This window comes from Gambusia affinis, linkage group LG06, assembly GCF_019740435.1.
Source record: "Gambusia affinis linkage group LG06, SWU_Gaff_1.0, whole genome shotgun sequence".
NCBI classification, from domain to species: domain Eukaryota; kingdom Metazoa; phylum Chordata; class Actinopteri; order Cyprinodontiformes; family Poeciliidae; genus Gambusia; species Gambusia affinis.
In genome coordinates, this window is record NC_057873.1 from 196,217 (window position 1) to 209,701 (window position 13,485).

A 13,485-nucleotide genomic window follows, 5' to 3' on the forward strand; every position below is an offset into this window, starting at 1 on the left:
AGAATGGACAGAGGAACTAACAAGTTCATGTCCTCAACTGGGAGGAGGTTACTGGTTTCTCAGTCACAAGATGGTTGCAAACCTGAGGCCAGCAGGTGTCAGTCAGTCATGGTAGATCTGAACTTTGACCTCAATTTGAGAAGCTACAAACTGATAGGAGGAACCAAAGAACTCTATAAAGGAAAAGGTAAATCTTCTGAAGTTGGGATATAATTAATTTAATTTCACATAATTATCGCGGTAGAAGCCATTAGTTTGTTAAAATGTTATGAAATAAATTTGCTCTATTTGTGAATGATGTAAACTCACAAAGGAACGAGGTAATTAGTCCAACGTTTAGAAACTACAGCGGCTGTAATGAGCCACAGCAAAAGTAAATAAAGGTAAAATAATCCGAACAGGTGATCAACTCAAAACCACTCCTACCTTTTTACTCTCTCTTTGTAGTTTAAGCACACCTGTTACCGTGGCAACCGCCTTTGCCCCGCAAGACTAGGAAATATTACGTTGAAAACATAACATCCTGTCCGTTACCATATCAAGTTTCCAGGCTTGATATTTATTAATCGTTGCTTCCCTGAACACAGCGATGGTTGGTTGACCAGCTGTACTTGGTGCTAGAGTGGCTAACAGGAGGAACCGTTTAGTCCAAACCCTTTTCTGTTAAAATAAAATATTTAGTGAATATCAGATACAGTACACATTGCATATTGATCTGTTTAGCTAACGCTAGGCTGTGTAGCAGACAGACTTCAAGGTGTAGAAGTTGTATCAGTGCTGCCATTATGCTGTACTTAGCTAACGGGAAGCTCGTGTTTGAGAGACGGCCAATCACGTGACCACGTAGAATGGACATCAGCCAATGAAAAGCGGCCCCTCTGGTAAGGTCCATTGCTGACATGAAGTTTATGTTCTCTCTTTGTTTCTTCTCTTCATAGCAGCTACACCTGGGCTCATTTCTGTTTAGCTGTGATCCCTTCCTGGAGGGAAGCTGAGCTACTGCTGCCAACAACATCAGGTTCCCCTTCAGTGGATCACACACCTGGATCCACTCCGGCCACATGCAGAACAAAGACTGAACTAAACACAGGAACAACAGACACTGGTGAAACCTGTGAATCCCAGTAGGCCCAGTATGAACCCATCTACATTATCGGATCATAGGAAGGAGGCGTTGTCTCTGAAAGCAGCCAACGATCCGAACTGTGACGTTCAGGAAGTGGCAGATAAAAAAGGTTAAAGTAGGAAGTCTTCAGAGTCTGGAGCCTCATCCTGATCACATCAAGAGACGAAGCTTCACTCCACATCCAGAGGAAACATGGACCAAACAGCTCTGATGCTGCTTCTGTGTCTCTGCAGCTCAGGTAGGACTCCACTTTCAAACAAAAACACTAATATTCACCAGAGTTCAAATTAAAAATGATCGACTGATAAACATGTTAAATTTTACAAACATAAAACTGGAAACTGTTTCTAGTCTCAGATCATAGAGCTGCTGCTACACAGTTAGTGATGTTTATATTGTCTACTTGCTGCTAAGGAGCCAATAAAATCAAGAATTGTTGGTTTTTGTGTTTTTATGATGTAAAACACTTTGAACTGCCTTGTTGCTGAAATGTGCTATAAAATAATCTGATTGATTGATTGATAAGGAGAAGCTGCAGAAACTCTGCAGCAGCGCTGAATCTGCACAGTAAACAGGTGGAGCCACATAAAATGGCTCCTTCTGCATGAATTCTCTCATCTTCCTCTTGGCTCCACAGGTTCTCTAGGAGGTTCTGGTCAGGCCCGTTTGCTGGCCAACCAAGCCCAGTAGCACCACGGTCATTGGACCAGCTTCTGGTACCGCTGGTTGTGTTGGTGAAAACGTTTGAGCTCCGTCTGACGTGGGAGTGTCTCAGGCAGGATGTCGAACTCGCCTGCTGCAGATTAGAATCAATCAACCAATCGATCAGTTTATTTGTAAAGCACATTTCAGCACCAAGGCGGTTCAAAGAGCTTTACGTCATAAAAACACAAAAAGTCCTAAAGACACCACACAGTAAACCAGTAAACAGTACATTTTGTCAAAGTGTCGTTACACATCAAAATGTTGTTCAGTGTTTCATTTATTATGTTTCAACAGCAAATCTGACCAGCTGGGATTTTAGTCCAGATTAAAGGAACTCAGTGTTTCAGTTGTTTTGCAGAGTTAATTGTTGAAACAGCTTTTCAATAATTTAGCTGATGAATGAAAGGTTGGAGATCGGCCTGTAATCCTGCAGTAATTATTTGTTCAGATCGTTTTAGTTTTTTATATCAGTGGTTTGAAAACTGCTGGGGGAAAACACCTGATGAGAGCGAAGAGTTTACTATTAGAATCAGATCAGATGAAATGACAGGCAGAACTTTCTTAAGAAAAGTTGTGGATGTTATTATCTTTGGGCATAACATGGATATTAGATTCTGTGTGGCTGTGAATGTTGACCCTCTAATATTTTTTTATTTTTATTAATTTGTTTTGTCTGAAGAGTTTTTGAGGCGCTAGTGGTTTTATTTTTGTGATAGTAGGCAGACAGGAAAGAGGGCGAGGAGAGAGAGGAAGACATGCGGCAAAGATTGTCGGGACCCGGAGTCGAACCCGCAACCTCCACATCGAGAACAAAGGCCTCCAAACGTGGGGCGTGCTAACCTCCTGCTCCACCACAGCACGCCCCAGATAATATTTATATAATCTAATATTTTTAATTTTCTCTGCAGCGTATTTGTCAAATTCATTGCAGGTCAGGTTGTTTGTCAGCCTGTCAACTGTGGCAAATAAACTCAATAATTGTTCATGTTTTTGTTTATAATTTCTGCAAAGAATGTTTCCTTTGCATGTTTTAGTGTAGAGTAATATCTTCACAGTCTTTCTTAATAGATTTCATAATAAACAAAGTTGAGTTTTCCTCATTTAAATTTGGCCCTACAGCAAAATTGTCTTGCAGATTTAACTGTTGACACATTTCTCCATGGAGGTTTGTTCCTACCAGACACGACCTTCACTTTAATGTAGGCAATGAAATCAATGACATCTGAAATTTTATGATGGAAGTTATCTACCAGCTCATCTACAAGGTTTGATGAGCTGCTCTGCTTCTGGTTGCTCTGGATTCAGAATCAGAACCAGAATCTTCTGGATTTAACAACTTTTTACACAAAAACAATAAATTTGACTTTGGTTGGTTTCAGTAAAGAAATAAAATATAAATGGGTAGAAAAGGTGAATAATAAGAAACATTTCAGGTCTTACTACAGAGCGTAAATAACACTTAGGTCTGGGCTTTAACTAGGCCATTCCAACATAAAGATGGTTAGATCAGAACCATCCATGATAGCTCTGCCTCTAACAGGAGGAAAAATCAAGAGAAGATAAAATAAACATGATCAACAGGATCCTGTCAACACATCCTAAATCTGTCTTTGCTTTTTGTAACCCAACATGTAAATGTTGTTTCTTCCAGCGCTGTCTGATGAACTCAGACTGGTAGCAGGAAGGAGTCGCTGTGTTGGCAGACTGGAGAAGAAGAATCTGGGAGACTGGAAACCAGTGGATTATTGGAACAGGAACTGGAACTTTACATCAGTAGCTGTAGCTTGCAGACAGCTCCACTGTGGATCTCTGGTGTCGTTACGAAAAGATGAGGACGACCATGTAGAGATCGTCTGTTCAGGTGATTTCATATCCTGTCCATTGTCTTCCTGTTCTGCTTCCAACTCCACTTTAAAAAATTCCCACTTCCAGCTCAGTCTGGGCTTCTTCCCCTTCACCTGGATTCACTCTGGTAGATTTTCTACTGGACCAATCAGCAAACAGAAGAAGAAGTTTGAACCATGATTAATTTTCTGTTATTTTTGTCATGTTCCGTGTTTTTCTGTGTGTTTATTTTGAGTTTTCTGTGTTTCTGAGTCTCCGTGTTGTCCTGTCGCCCTTTGATTAGTTCCCAGGTGTGTCTCGTCCCCTGATTACCTCATGTGTATTTAGTGTCTCCTGTGTCTCTGTGTATTTGTCGTGTCCTTTCTGTCTGCCTGGTTGTATGCCACGCATTATTTCTGTTGCTACCAGTGTGAACCCTGGCTTCTGCTCAGACATGCCGCCAGAATTTTGTGGACTGTTTGGAGCTGGAATTATTATTAAATTGTCTTTTCATCCACTTTACCTGGGTCTATGGCGTCTGTCTCACCACTTCACCACCATTTCATGACAATTTTAGAAACATAGTCTCTGTAGTTTTAGCAATGGCAGTGGAGGAAGTTCAGTCCATGGTGGCCACACTTCCACATATTGAATTAACATTAACAGTCGCCTCATTCGGCTCTTCTCTGTTTATGGTGGACAAATTATTGTAAGGTAACATCTGCTGGTTGTATTGTCTTCATTCTAAATGCTAGTGAACTCTCACCAAATGAAGCTATTTGGGTTGCATGCACAAGGTTGGGAGATGTTTTTCTGCAGCTGCTTGAGAACCAGACCGTCTCTCCATCAGCCTTTCAGTGAAAATGCTGAAGAAACCTTTTTTCTTTCTGCATCCACAGACTCAGTCAGGCTGGTTCAAGGGACCAACCGGTGCTCAGGCAGACTGGAGGTGAAGACCAACCAGTCGTGGTCCTCAGTGTGTGAAAAAGACTTTGACCTGCAGGATGCAAAGGTGGTCTGCAGGGAGATTGGCTGTGGGTCTCCTTCAGTCCTCCAGGGGGCGCTCTATGGAGAAGCAGAGGCTCCAGTGGGGAGCAGAGAGTTCCTGTGTGAAGGCAGTGAGTCTGCTCTGCTGAACTGCAGCAGCAGGAAGAGTTCAGGTAGAAACAGCTGCTCACCTGATCAAGCTGTTGGACTCACCTGTTCAGGTAGAGGAGGATCTGCAGACCTGCTGCTGTTCACTGCTTCACTTCCTTCATTAATGAACTCTCTGTCTCTGCTCAGATCAAGACAACTTCAGGTTGGTGGGAGAGGCCAGCCGATGTGCTGGGAGACTGGAGATGAAACATCAAGAAGAGTGGAGACCAGTGGATCTTGGGGATTATAACTGGAACATGAACTCAGCTGCTGCAGTTTGTGCTGAACTGGACTGTGGTTCTGCTGTTTCAGCAAGAAATTCAGTGGAAGCTTCATTCAGACCAATTTGGTTGATCAGGTCTGAATGTTTGCAGTCAGGATCTGCATTAAAGAACTGTGTACCTGATGATGTAAACAATTATCTGAGCCATGAGATCATCTGCTCAGGTAACTCTGAACTCTCATATTTATTTCTTTTAAAATGTTTCTTCCATCAGGTTCCAGATGTCTGCAGAGAAACCGTCACCTTTAACTAAGAACCTGAAACCTTGAGGAGAAGGAAACTAAAATAATTTTAATATCCAGATAAAGTTTTCAGTTTAGCTCACATAGATGAACAAAAACTCATCATTTTGATAACTTTTAATCTCTGCTGCTTTGAAGTCGATGCATCAAAATCCCAGGAGGAGTTCAAGGAAATCAGACATTTTCAAAACCTGAAAATTAACAGAAAATTAATATTGATCCAAAATGGTGGATTATCTGTCTTTACTGAAAATAGCAGGAAAACCTTTTGTTTGTTATGTTTGTTGGTCTGGATGAACTAGGGGGCGCTGTTGAGGAATTTTGCCAAATTTATTTTTAAATCAACGAAAATATTAACAATTTCTCAGATTAAAGTTCAACATTTAGTGAGTTTATTAACATGTTTATGTCCCAAAAATGTGATAAATTCAGCAGAAATAAAAATTAATGATAAACGTCCAGGTTCAGTCGGTTTCACTTCACCTTTGATGCTCTGAGATTTTCTAGTTTGGTTTTCTTGGCCTTTATTTTTTATCAAACTCAGAGATGTTTCCTTGTGAATCTAGAAAATTAAAGTTCTGAAATATTTTAAACCTTTTTACTTTTTGCATCTACAGACTCAGTCAGGCTGGTTCAAGGGACCAACCGGTGCTCAGGCAGACTGGAGGTGAAGACCAACCAGTCGTGGTCCTCAGTGTGTGAAAAAGACTTTGACCTGCAGGATGCAGAGGTGGTCTGCAGGGAGATTGACTGTGGGCCTCCTTCAGTCCTCCAGGGGGCGCTCTATGGAGAAGCAGAGGCTCCACTGGGGAGCAGAGAGTTCCTGTGTGAAGGCAGTGAGTCTGCTCTGCTGAAGTGCAGCAGCAGGAAGAGTTCAGGTAGAAACAGCTGCTCACCTGGTCAAGCTGTTGGACTCACCTGTTCAGGTAGAGGAGGATCTGCAGACCTGCTGCTGTTCACTGCTTCACTTCCTTCATTAATGAACTCTCTGTCTCTGCTCAGGTCAAGACAACATCAGGTTGGTGGGAGAGGCCAGCCGATGTGCTGGGAGACTGGAGATGAAACATGAAGAAGAGTGGAGACCAGTGGATGTTTTGGATCATAACTGGAACATGAACTCAGTTGCTGCAGTTTGTGCTGCACTGGACTGTGGTTCTGCTGTTTCAGCAAGAAATTCAAAGGAAGATTCAGAGAGACCAGTTTGGTTGATCATTTCTGACTGTTTCCAGTCAGGATCTGCATTAAAGAACTGTTTACCTTATGATACAAACAGTGATCAGAGCCATGAGTTCATCTGCTCAGGTAACTCTGAACTCTCATATTTATTTCTTTTAAAATGTTTCTTCCATCAGGTTCCAGATGTCTGCAGAGAAACCGTCACCTTTAACTAAGAACCTGAAACCTTGAGGAGAGAGAAACTAAAACTGGTTTAAATTTTACTGACAGACTATAGATCTATCATAAAGGTGCTAGTAATCATGTATAAACATGCTAGTAACCATGGCAACCAGTCTGTGATGAACTCCTGTCTCTTTCTCATGCATGCCATCTTGTTTTCCACCTCAGATTAGATCCAGTTGTCTCTGTGTTTCCTCTGCGTTCCCAGGTCTGCTGGTTGAGCCGCTCATCTTCCTCTCTTCCTCCACTGACGGGGTTTCCACAGGCAGAAAGCAGGGGTCTGAGCTCCTCATTGGATCCAGTTTCAGCATCATGTGCTCCATCAGACCTCAGTATGAAGGCGGCTCCTTCCAGCTCATCTTCAGCACCTCTAACTACACTCAGAACCACACCCTGCCAGCTGTTAATCACGCCGCCCTCTTCCTGTTCTCTGCTGCTGGCCACGCCCACCAAGGAACCTACCGCTGCGTTTACCACGTCTACGTTTTCTCCTATAACTTCTCCTCTATGAGCCAGCCTCTCAACCTCACTGTCTCAGGTAAAATCATGGAGTCCATCAGGAAAAGTTCTGCTTCAGGTGAACCAGCAGCTGTCTGCCTCATTCATGAGGTCAGAGAGGAGGATTGATGATATTAATGTTCATGATCAGATCTACAGGCAGCATGAAAACAAGCGTCTATATGATTATTTTCTAACTGGACTCATCTGATGAAAGCTGATCCTGAATCTGTTTCATTCAGTTTCAGCCTATCTCACTGCTTTGATCATCAGACTGGTTGTCGTCCTGCTGGGTTTGCTGGGATCAGTCCTGGTCCTCTACTTTAAGGTACTGCATGTATCATGCATGATGTGTTCAGTTGGGAAAGTTCTTGCATTGAAGCTGAACCATCCTCTGTTTCCAGGCCAGGAGAAACCAGAAGTCTGGACCAGAGAACAACCAGTAAAGCAGTAAAACTTGTATAAGAAGGGAACAGAAAACATTCAACAAACAAAATATAACAGAAAACCCACTTCATCAAAATCTGATCTTCATCAACCTTACAAGGATAGCATACGATAGGATATTTGGGGTCAAAGGTCAGGTAGCCAATTCCATTCAGGCCCTGAACTCAGCTTGTGTCCTTGTCTTTGTTGGGGTTATGAATTGTTGTGTGACAAATGTAATATAGTTCCTCCCTCGTTTTTCGCGGGGGTTACGTTCCAAAAGGAACCCATGATAAGTGAAATCCGCAAAGTAGGAACTTTTATTATTTTAACAATTATTATACAATGAAATCCTCCAGAATACATTTAAAACAAAGAAAAAAAACATTTTTACAGAGAAATTTTTAACAAATTAAAGTACGTTTTTTTTTTATTTACAAATAACTACTATACAGAAAAATAATAATTTTAATCATCAATACGAAGTGAAAGCTTCAAATTGCGGAGATCAGCATCGCCCCACCACGACGCGAGTCATTGGATTAGAACGAGAAAAATATGATTCTGAAAAAAAATACAAAGTGCAGTTGGACAAATAGTGATTCACCTGTATTTCACTGCTCCTCCTGACTCCGCTTTGTCGCGTTTTTGTCGTCTAAAGCCCGCGGTGCAGGTGTGTTTGTTCGGGAGAAGAACATAGTTATTGGTAGCTGTTGTCACTCTTTTTTCTTCTGGGCAAAAAGGTTCTTATAAACCGACATGCCACCATCGATTATGTTAAGTTTGGCAAGCTGTTTTATGTACGTGTACATATTAAACCACAACGTTATTGACACACAGATAGAGAAGTAGCAGAGAGACTGTTTAGCCAATCAGAATGCAGAACACAATGCACGATGCAAATCCGCGAAGCAGCGAGACAGCGAAAGGTGAACCGCGAAATAGCGAGAGATCACTGTATAGTTGATCCTGGCTTGTAATACTTTGTCCTGCCTGTAGGTGGTGTATGTCTTCACTGCCATGATAACCCATCCAATACATCCAGTTCCCACAAGGACGAAATTGGACCGGGGTGACTTTTGGACAGCTGTCACGGCGGAGAATTGAACACAACAAACAAAGAAGGCGGTAGGAGCTGATTTGGTGGATCACATAAGCTGTACATTGACTGTAGTAGCATGGCTTCTACATCAGGAGGAAATAGTGGAAATGAAATGGAGTGGATGATAGCGAGGTCAGCAAAAATGAAAAGAGCAATCAGAAAGAGACATGAAAGGGCAAGAAGTTGGTCGGATGAAAGTGAGCCAGGAGCGGAAGGCAGTAAAAGGACAAAAATAAACCAAAGAGTGAGTTCGCGAGAACAAGATAATAGTAATACAGAAGTAGAATACAAAGTTGTGGTGGAATTTCAGCAAGAAAGGGGTTATATTCATCCGATAAAGATAACCAAAGCAATAGAGGTAGAGATAGGAAAAATCTAAACGGCTAGAATCATGAACAACAGAAAAGTGATAATACAAGTTATTAGTGAGACGCAACAACAGAATATAATCAAAATGAAAACTTTGATGGGAGAAAGAATTAAATCATATATACCAGGTTATATGGCAAGGTCAGAGGAGTAATTTCAGGAGTCCCACTTGAAATGACAATGGAGGAGGTGAAGAATGAAATCAAAGGAGGGAAAATAACAAATGCCACCAGGACTAAAAGTAGAAGAGAAGGGGAACTCAAAGATACTATGGCTGTGATATTACAGTTTGAAAACAACATGCCAGAAAACATTCAGCTAGGATTCATGAACTATAAAGTTAGAGAGTACATCCCGAAACCGCTCAGATGTTTTACCTGTCAAAGAATGTAAGGGAAAAATTAGATGTGCAAGATGTGGAGGTCCACATGAATTTGGAAAGTGTGACAAAGACGCTAAAATCAAATGCTGTAACTGTGGAGGTGATCACAGTGCAGCCTATGGTGGATGTATAGTTCAAAGGGAAGCTAGAGAAGCCCAGAAAATTAAGATAACAGAAAGAGTTTCTTATGCAGAAGCATTAAAAAGAGTAAAGAAAGATAGTACAAGAGGAATGAAGCTGGGAGAAACAGACCAAAGTTACACTTCTGGGAACACAAATCAAGGACAGAATGATCAGAGACAAATACTAATGCCAACAACAAATACGAATAATATATGTTCACATAAATGTAAAATAGAGGAAAATACAATGATGGTGAAAAAAGAAAACTTTGTAGCATTTATATGTCATATTATTAATGTTACAGTCCAAATGAAGAAAAGTGATAAAATAAAAGCAATAGTAACAGCAGCAGGGAGGTTCCTAGATATGAAAGAAATTCAAGCAGATCAGATTCATACCATTTTGAGTGCCACTGAAATAACAGAAAATGTTCAGGATTAGGATACAAGCTTTTCTAATGGTTCTTCATATTCTTCAATGAAATGCCAGAAATTTAATAGCCAATGGACAAGAATTTAAAAAGTATATTTATGATTTAGAAATAATACCAGATATAATATGTATACAAGAAACATGGTTAAACTCAAACTTAGATTTTAAAATTCCTGGATATAACATAGAAAGACAGGATAGAAGTAATGGTAGTGGTGGAGGATGTGCCACCTAATTAAGGAAGGAATTGCTTATAAGAAAAACTCATTAAATAAACAATTAGAATGTGTTAATATAGAAATATTTAATTTAAGGAAACATGGAAATATTAAAATTATTAATTATTATAATCCATGTAAAAATCTAGATAATGAAATATTTAAGGAAATAGGGAAAATACATAGAAGAGACGTTTGGTGTGGAGATTTTAATGCTCACAACAGTCTATGGGGTCGCAAGAAAACGGATCATAATGGAAAAGGTGCAAGAGTAAATATACATAAAAATACAGTTTCATGTCCAGATATTTCATTAATATCTGACTGTCTTGTTAGTGCATGTGAATGGGATGGAAATGGGGAATCTACATTAGGGAGTGATCACTTTCCAGTGAGTACAATAATTAATGATAATATAAATAGACAAGAAGAGTTTACATTAATAAGATGGTGCTTTAATAAAGCTGATTGGTTTAAATTTAAAACAAAATGTGAGGAAACAAGACATATAGTAACATTAAAAGGTAATATTGAAGAGTGTACAAATCAAATAATAGAACATATTCTAAATGCTGCAAATTATAGCATACCAAAAATAAAAGTGAAAGGTCAGAAGAAAGTAGTTCCTTGGTGGAATAATGAATGTAGTCAAACAATTAAAGATCGTAATAAAGCTTTTAAAATACTACAGAAAAATCTAACAATCGAAAACCTTATTGATTATAAAAGGAAAAGAGCAAAAGCTCGGAAAACTATAAAGGATGCAAAAAAGAAAACGTGGAGAGACTATTGTTCATCAATAGGTTCAGAAATAAATTTACAGAATGTGTGGTCAATGTTTAGAAAAATGATGGGGAAAAAGAACAATGTTAATATTCCATCCTTAGAGCAGTGGTCCCCAACCACCGGGCCGCGGACCGGTACCGGTCCGTGGACCAATTGGTACCGGGCCGCGCAAGAAATAATTAAATATGTCCGTTCTATGTATTGAGTCTGGAGGAGCTTTTATTTTGAAAATCGTACACCGGATGCCGAGGGTTGAGTCTTGCGCCAGCTCACAACTCGTGCACCCCCCCCCCCGCCCCCCCGGTTCGATCCTCACAACGCACGCACGTGCAATAAATTAAGGAAAGCATTGTTTATCTATCTTAAGAATACAAAATTAAAAAATAGAATCTAATAGATGTGAAGTAACGCTGCTACACACTCATGTACAGTAGGTGGCGGTATGCACCTTAAAGTTGCTTGTGATCCGCCATAATAGAAAAGAAGAAGAAGAAGAACAGTTCCCACAAGTCTGAACCAGATGTGATCCATCTTAGTAGGGAAGTGCATGCACAATGCATAGTGGACCCAAGGCTTCGAGACCAACAGAAAGAAAACATGAAGACACTCTTAACCAATGTGTGAGAGAGAGAAACATGAACAAAATGACTGCCGTCGAGATCGATCTATATGAGACGGACAAGCTGCCTCCGATCTCCTACTACGATAAAGTTAACTATGTAGTCAACATGAAGAGTGTAAACGCAGTAAACGAGCTTCACTGCCTGAAATTCATGGACGCATATAATTAGTATTTCAACAGCTTTGTTAAGGAGATAAAAACTCTCTGTGTGAATAATGAGGTTCTGGTGACCAGCAGACCAAGTACATGTAGCAACAAACATGTAGGCTACATGTCTGTTTATCTTGCAGATGGGATGGAAAATTTTATTGTTACTATGATTATGAGTGAATCGATTCATAACAGTTTTATGGTTCTTGTGTAAAGCATGTGCTCATGGGAAAGTCTTCTGAAGCTGTTTCTCTGAACTCTGTATTATTAGAAAGTTGTAGAATATTTTCTTCTTTGCATTCTTATGACATCCTTAAATGTTTAATATGCTTCATGAAAGAAAATGTGTATGTTTTCAGTCTGTTTTGTAGCTATTTAGATTGTTAAACTGTGAAAGTAACGAAACCTTTCCTATAAAACAATAAGCTGTGTTTTGCTCGAGGCTCTTTCTCCTGACTGTGTTCAGTGAACAGAGACTCCAAATGCTGTAAAGCCTTCAAATAAATATTGACAAATAATTTATAAATTCCCTATGGTTTTTTATAGTTGTTCCTCAGTCTGTTAAAGATAATTTCAACCACAAACAGGATCCAGCGAGTTGGAGAGGTTGAGGGCGACGGGAGATCGGATGCATCGACCAGCCTACGGAGGTAAACTTCAGTCCACCTCCTAGTTCAGGGGTGGGAAACTCCAGGCCTCGAGGGCCTGTTTTGTCTCCTGCAACTCTTAGATGTATCTCTACTTCAACACACCTGAGTCAAATAATGAGGTCATTAGCAGGACTCTGGAGAACTTGGCTGCACTTAGGAGGTGATTCACCTATTGGATTCCAGTGTGTTGGACCAGGGTTGGATGGAGAGAAACCGCGACACGTTGGGGGGGAGGGGGAGAATCCACGACACGTTGGTCCGGTTCCTGCAAAAACAGGACATTTCCTCACTTCCTAAAAATTTCCCGGGACGCCCGGTACAGGACGTGAAATACGGACATGTCCCGGGAAATACGGACCCTACTGGTCACCCTACTGTGTATCTCATTTTAGGAGAGAGAAGGAACTGACGCCTCAAGCAAACGAAGTCTTTCGGAAAATCCCACTTGCTGAAGTACGGAGCCCCCTAGGGGACATGGAGAAAACAATTCTTTTGCGTTACCTCAAAATAAACACACTCTGGTCTGTTTGTGTACAGTCACAAATGTCAATTTAAAATGTCAAATATATACACATTTAAAGAGCGTCGGTGAAAATGTGTTTTCAACTCTTTGGTGCAGAAAACTGATTGAAAATGGATTTATTCTCTGCATTTTTATGTCTGTTTGTGTAAGATTGAGATGGAACTGCACATGAAAACGGCCCTTTACTCAGACTATCAACACAAAAAAGATACAATCAAGACTTTGTTAGTTTGAACTCTGAATCCTCTACGTTAATACAAGCTAGAACTTCAGCATAACTGAACTTGGTCTACAAAATCACTGCAAGAAAAAACAATGGCAGACTCAATAAACATTGATATTGTATGATTTAAACATGTTTATACAAAAAATATTTCATACAAATCAAGTTCCTTTATATTCAATGTGTGATTTTAAACCTGCCTGTCATTATTTGCTGTTTTAGTCTTAAATGTCTTATTTTTTTGTTTTTATTGTTCTGGGATCATT

General features: G+C 40.2%; 1 protein-coding gene across 1 annotated transcript; it reads left to right on the forward strand.

Annotated features, from left to right (window-relative positions):
- The first annotated feature begins 5,937 nt into the window (after positions 1 to 5,937).
- Positions 5,938 to 7,659, forward strand: LOC122833011. The gene is made up of 5 exons (XM_044120305.1): positions 5,938 to 6,243; positions 6,320 to 6,619; positions 6,924 to 7,253; positions 7,456 to 7,541; positions 7,618 to 7,659. Exons 2-5 carry the CDS (start codon positions 6,376 to 6,378, stop codon positions 7,657 to 7,659), a joined length of 702 nt encoding a protein of 233 aa, XP_043976240.1. The 5' UTR covers positions 5,938 to 6,243; positions 6,320 to 6,375.
- The last annotated feature ends 5,826 nt before the right edge of the window (positions 7,660 to 13,485 follow it).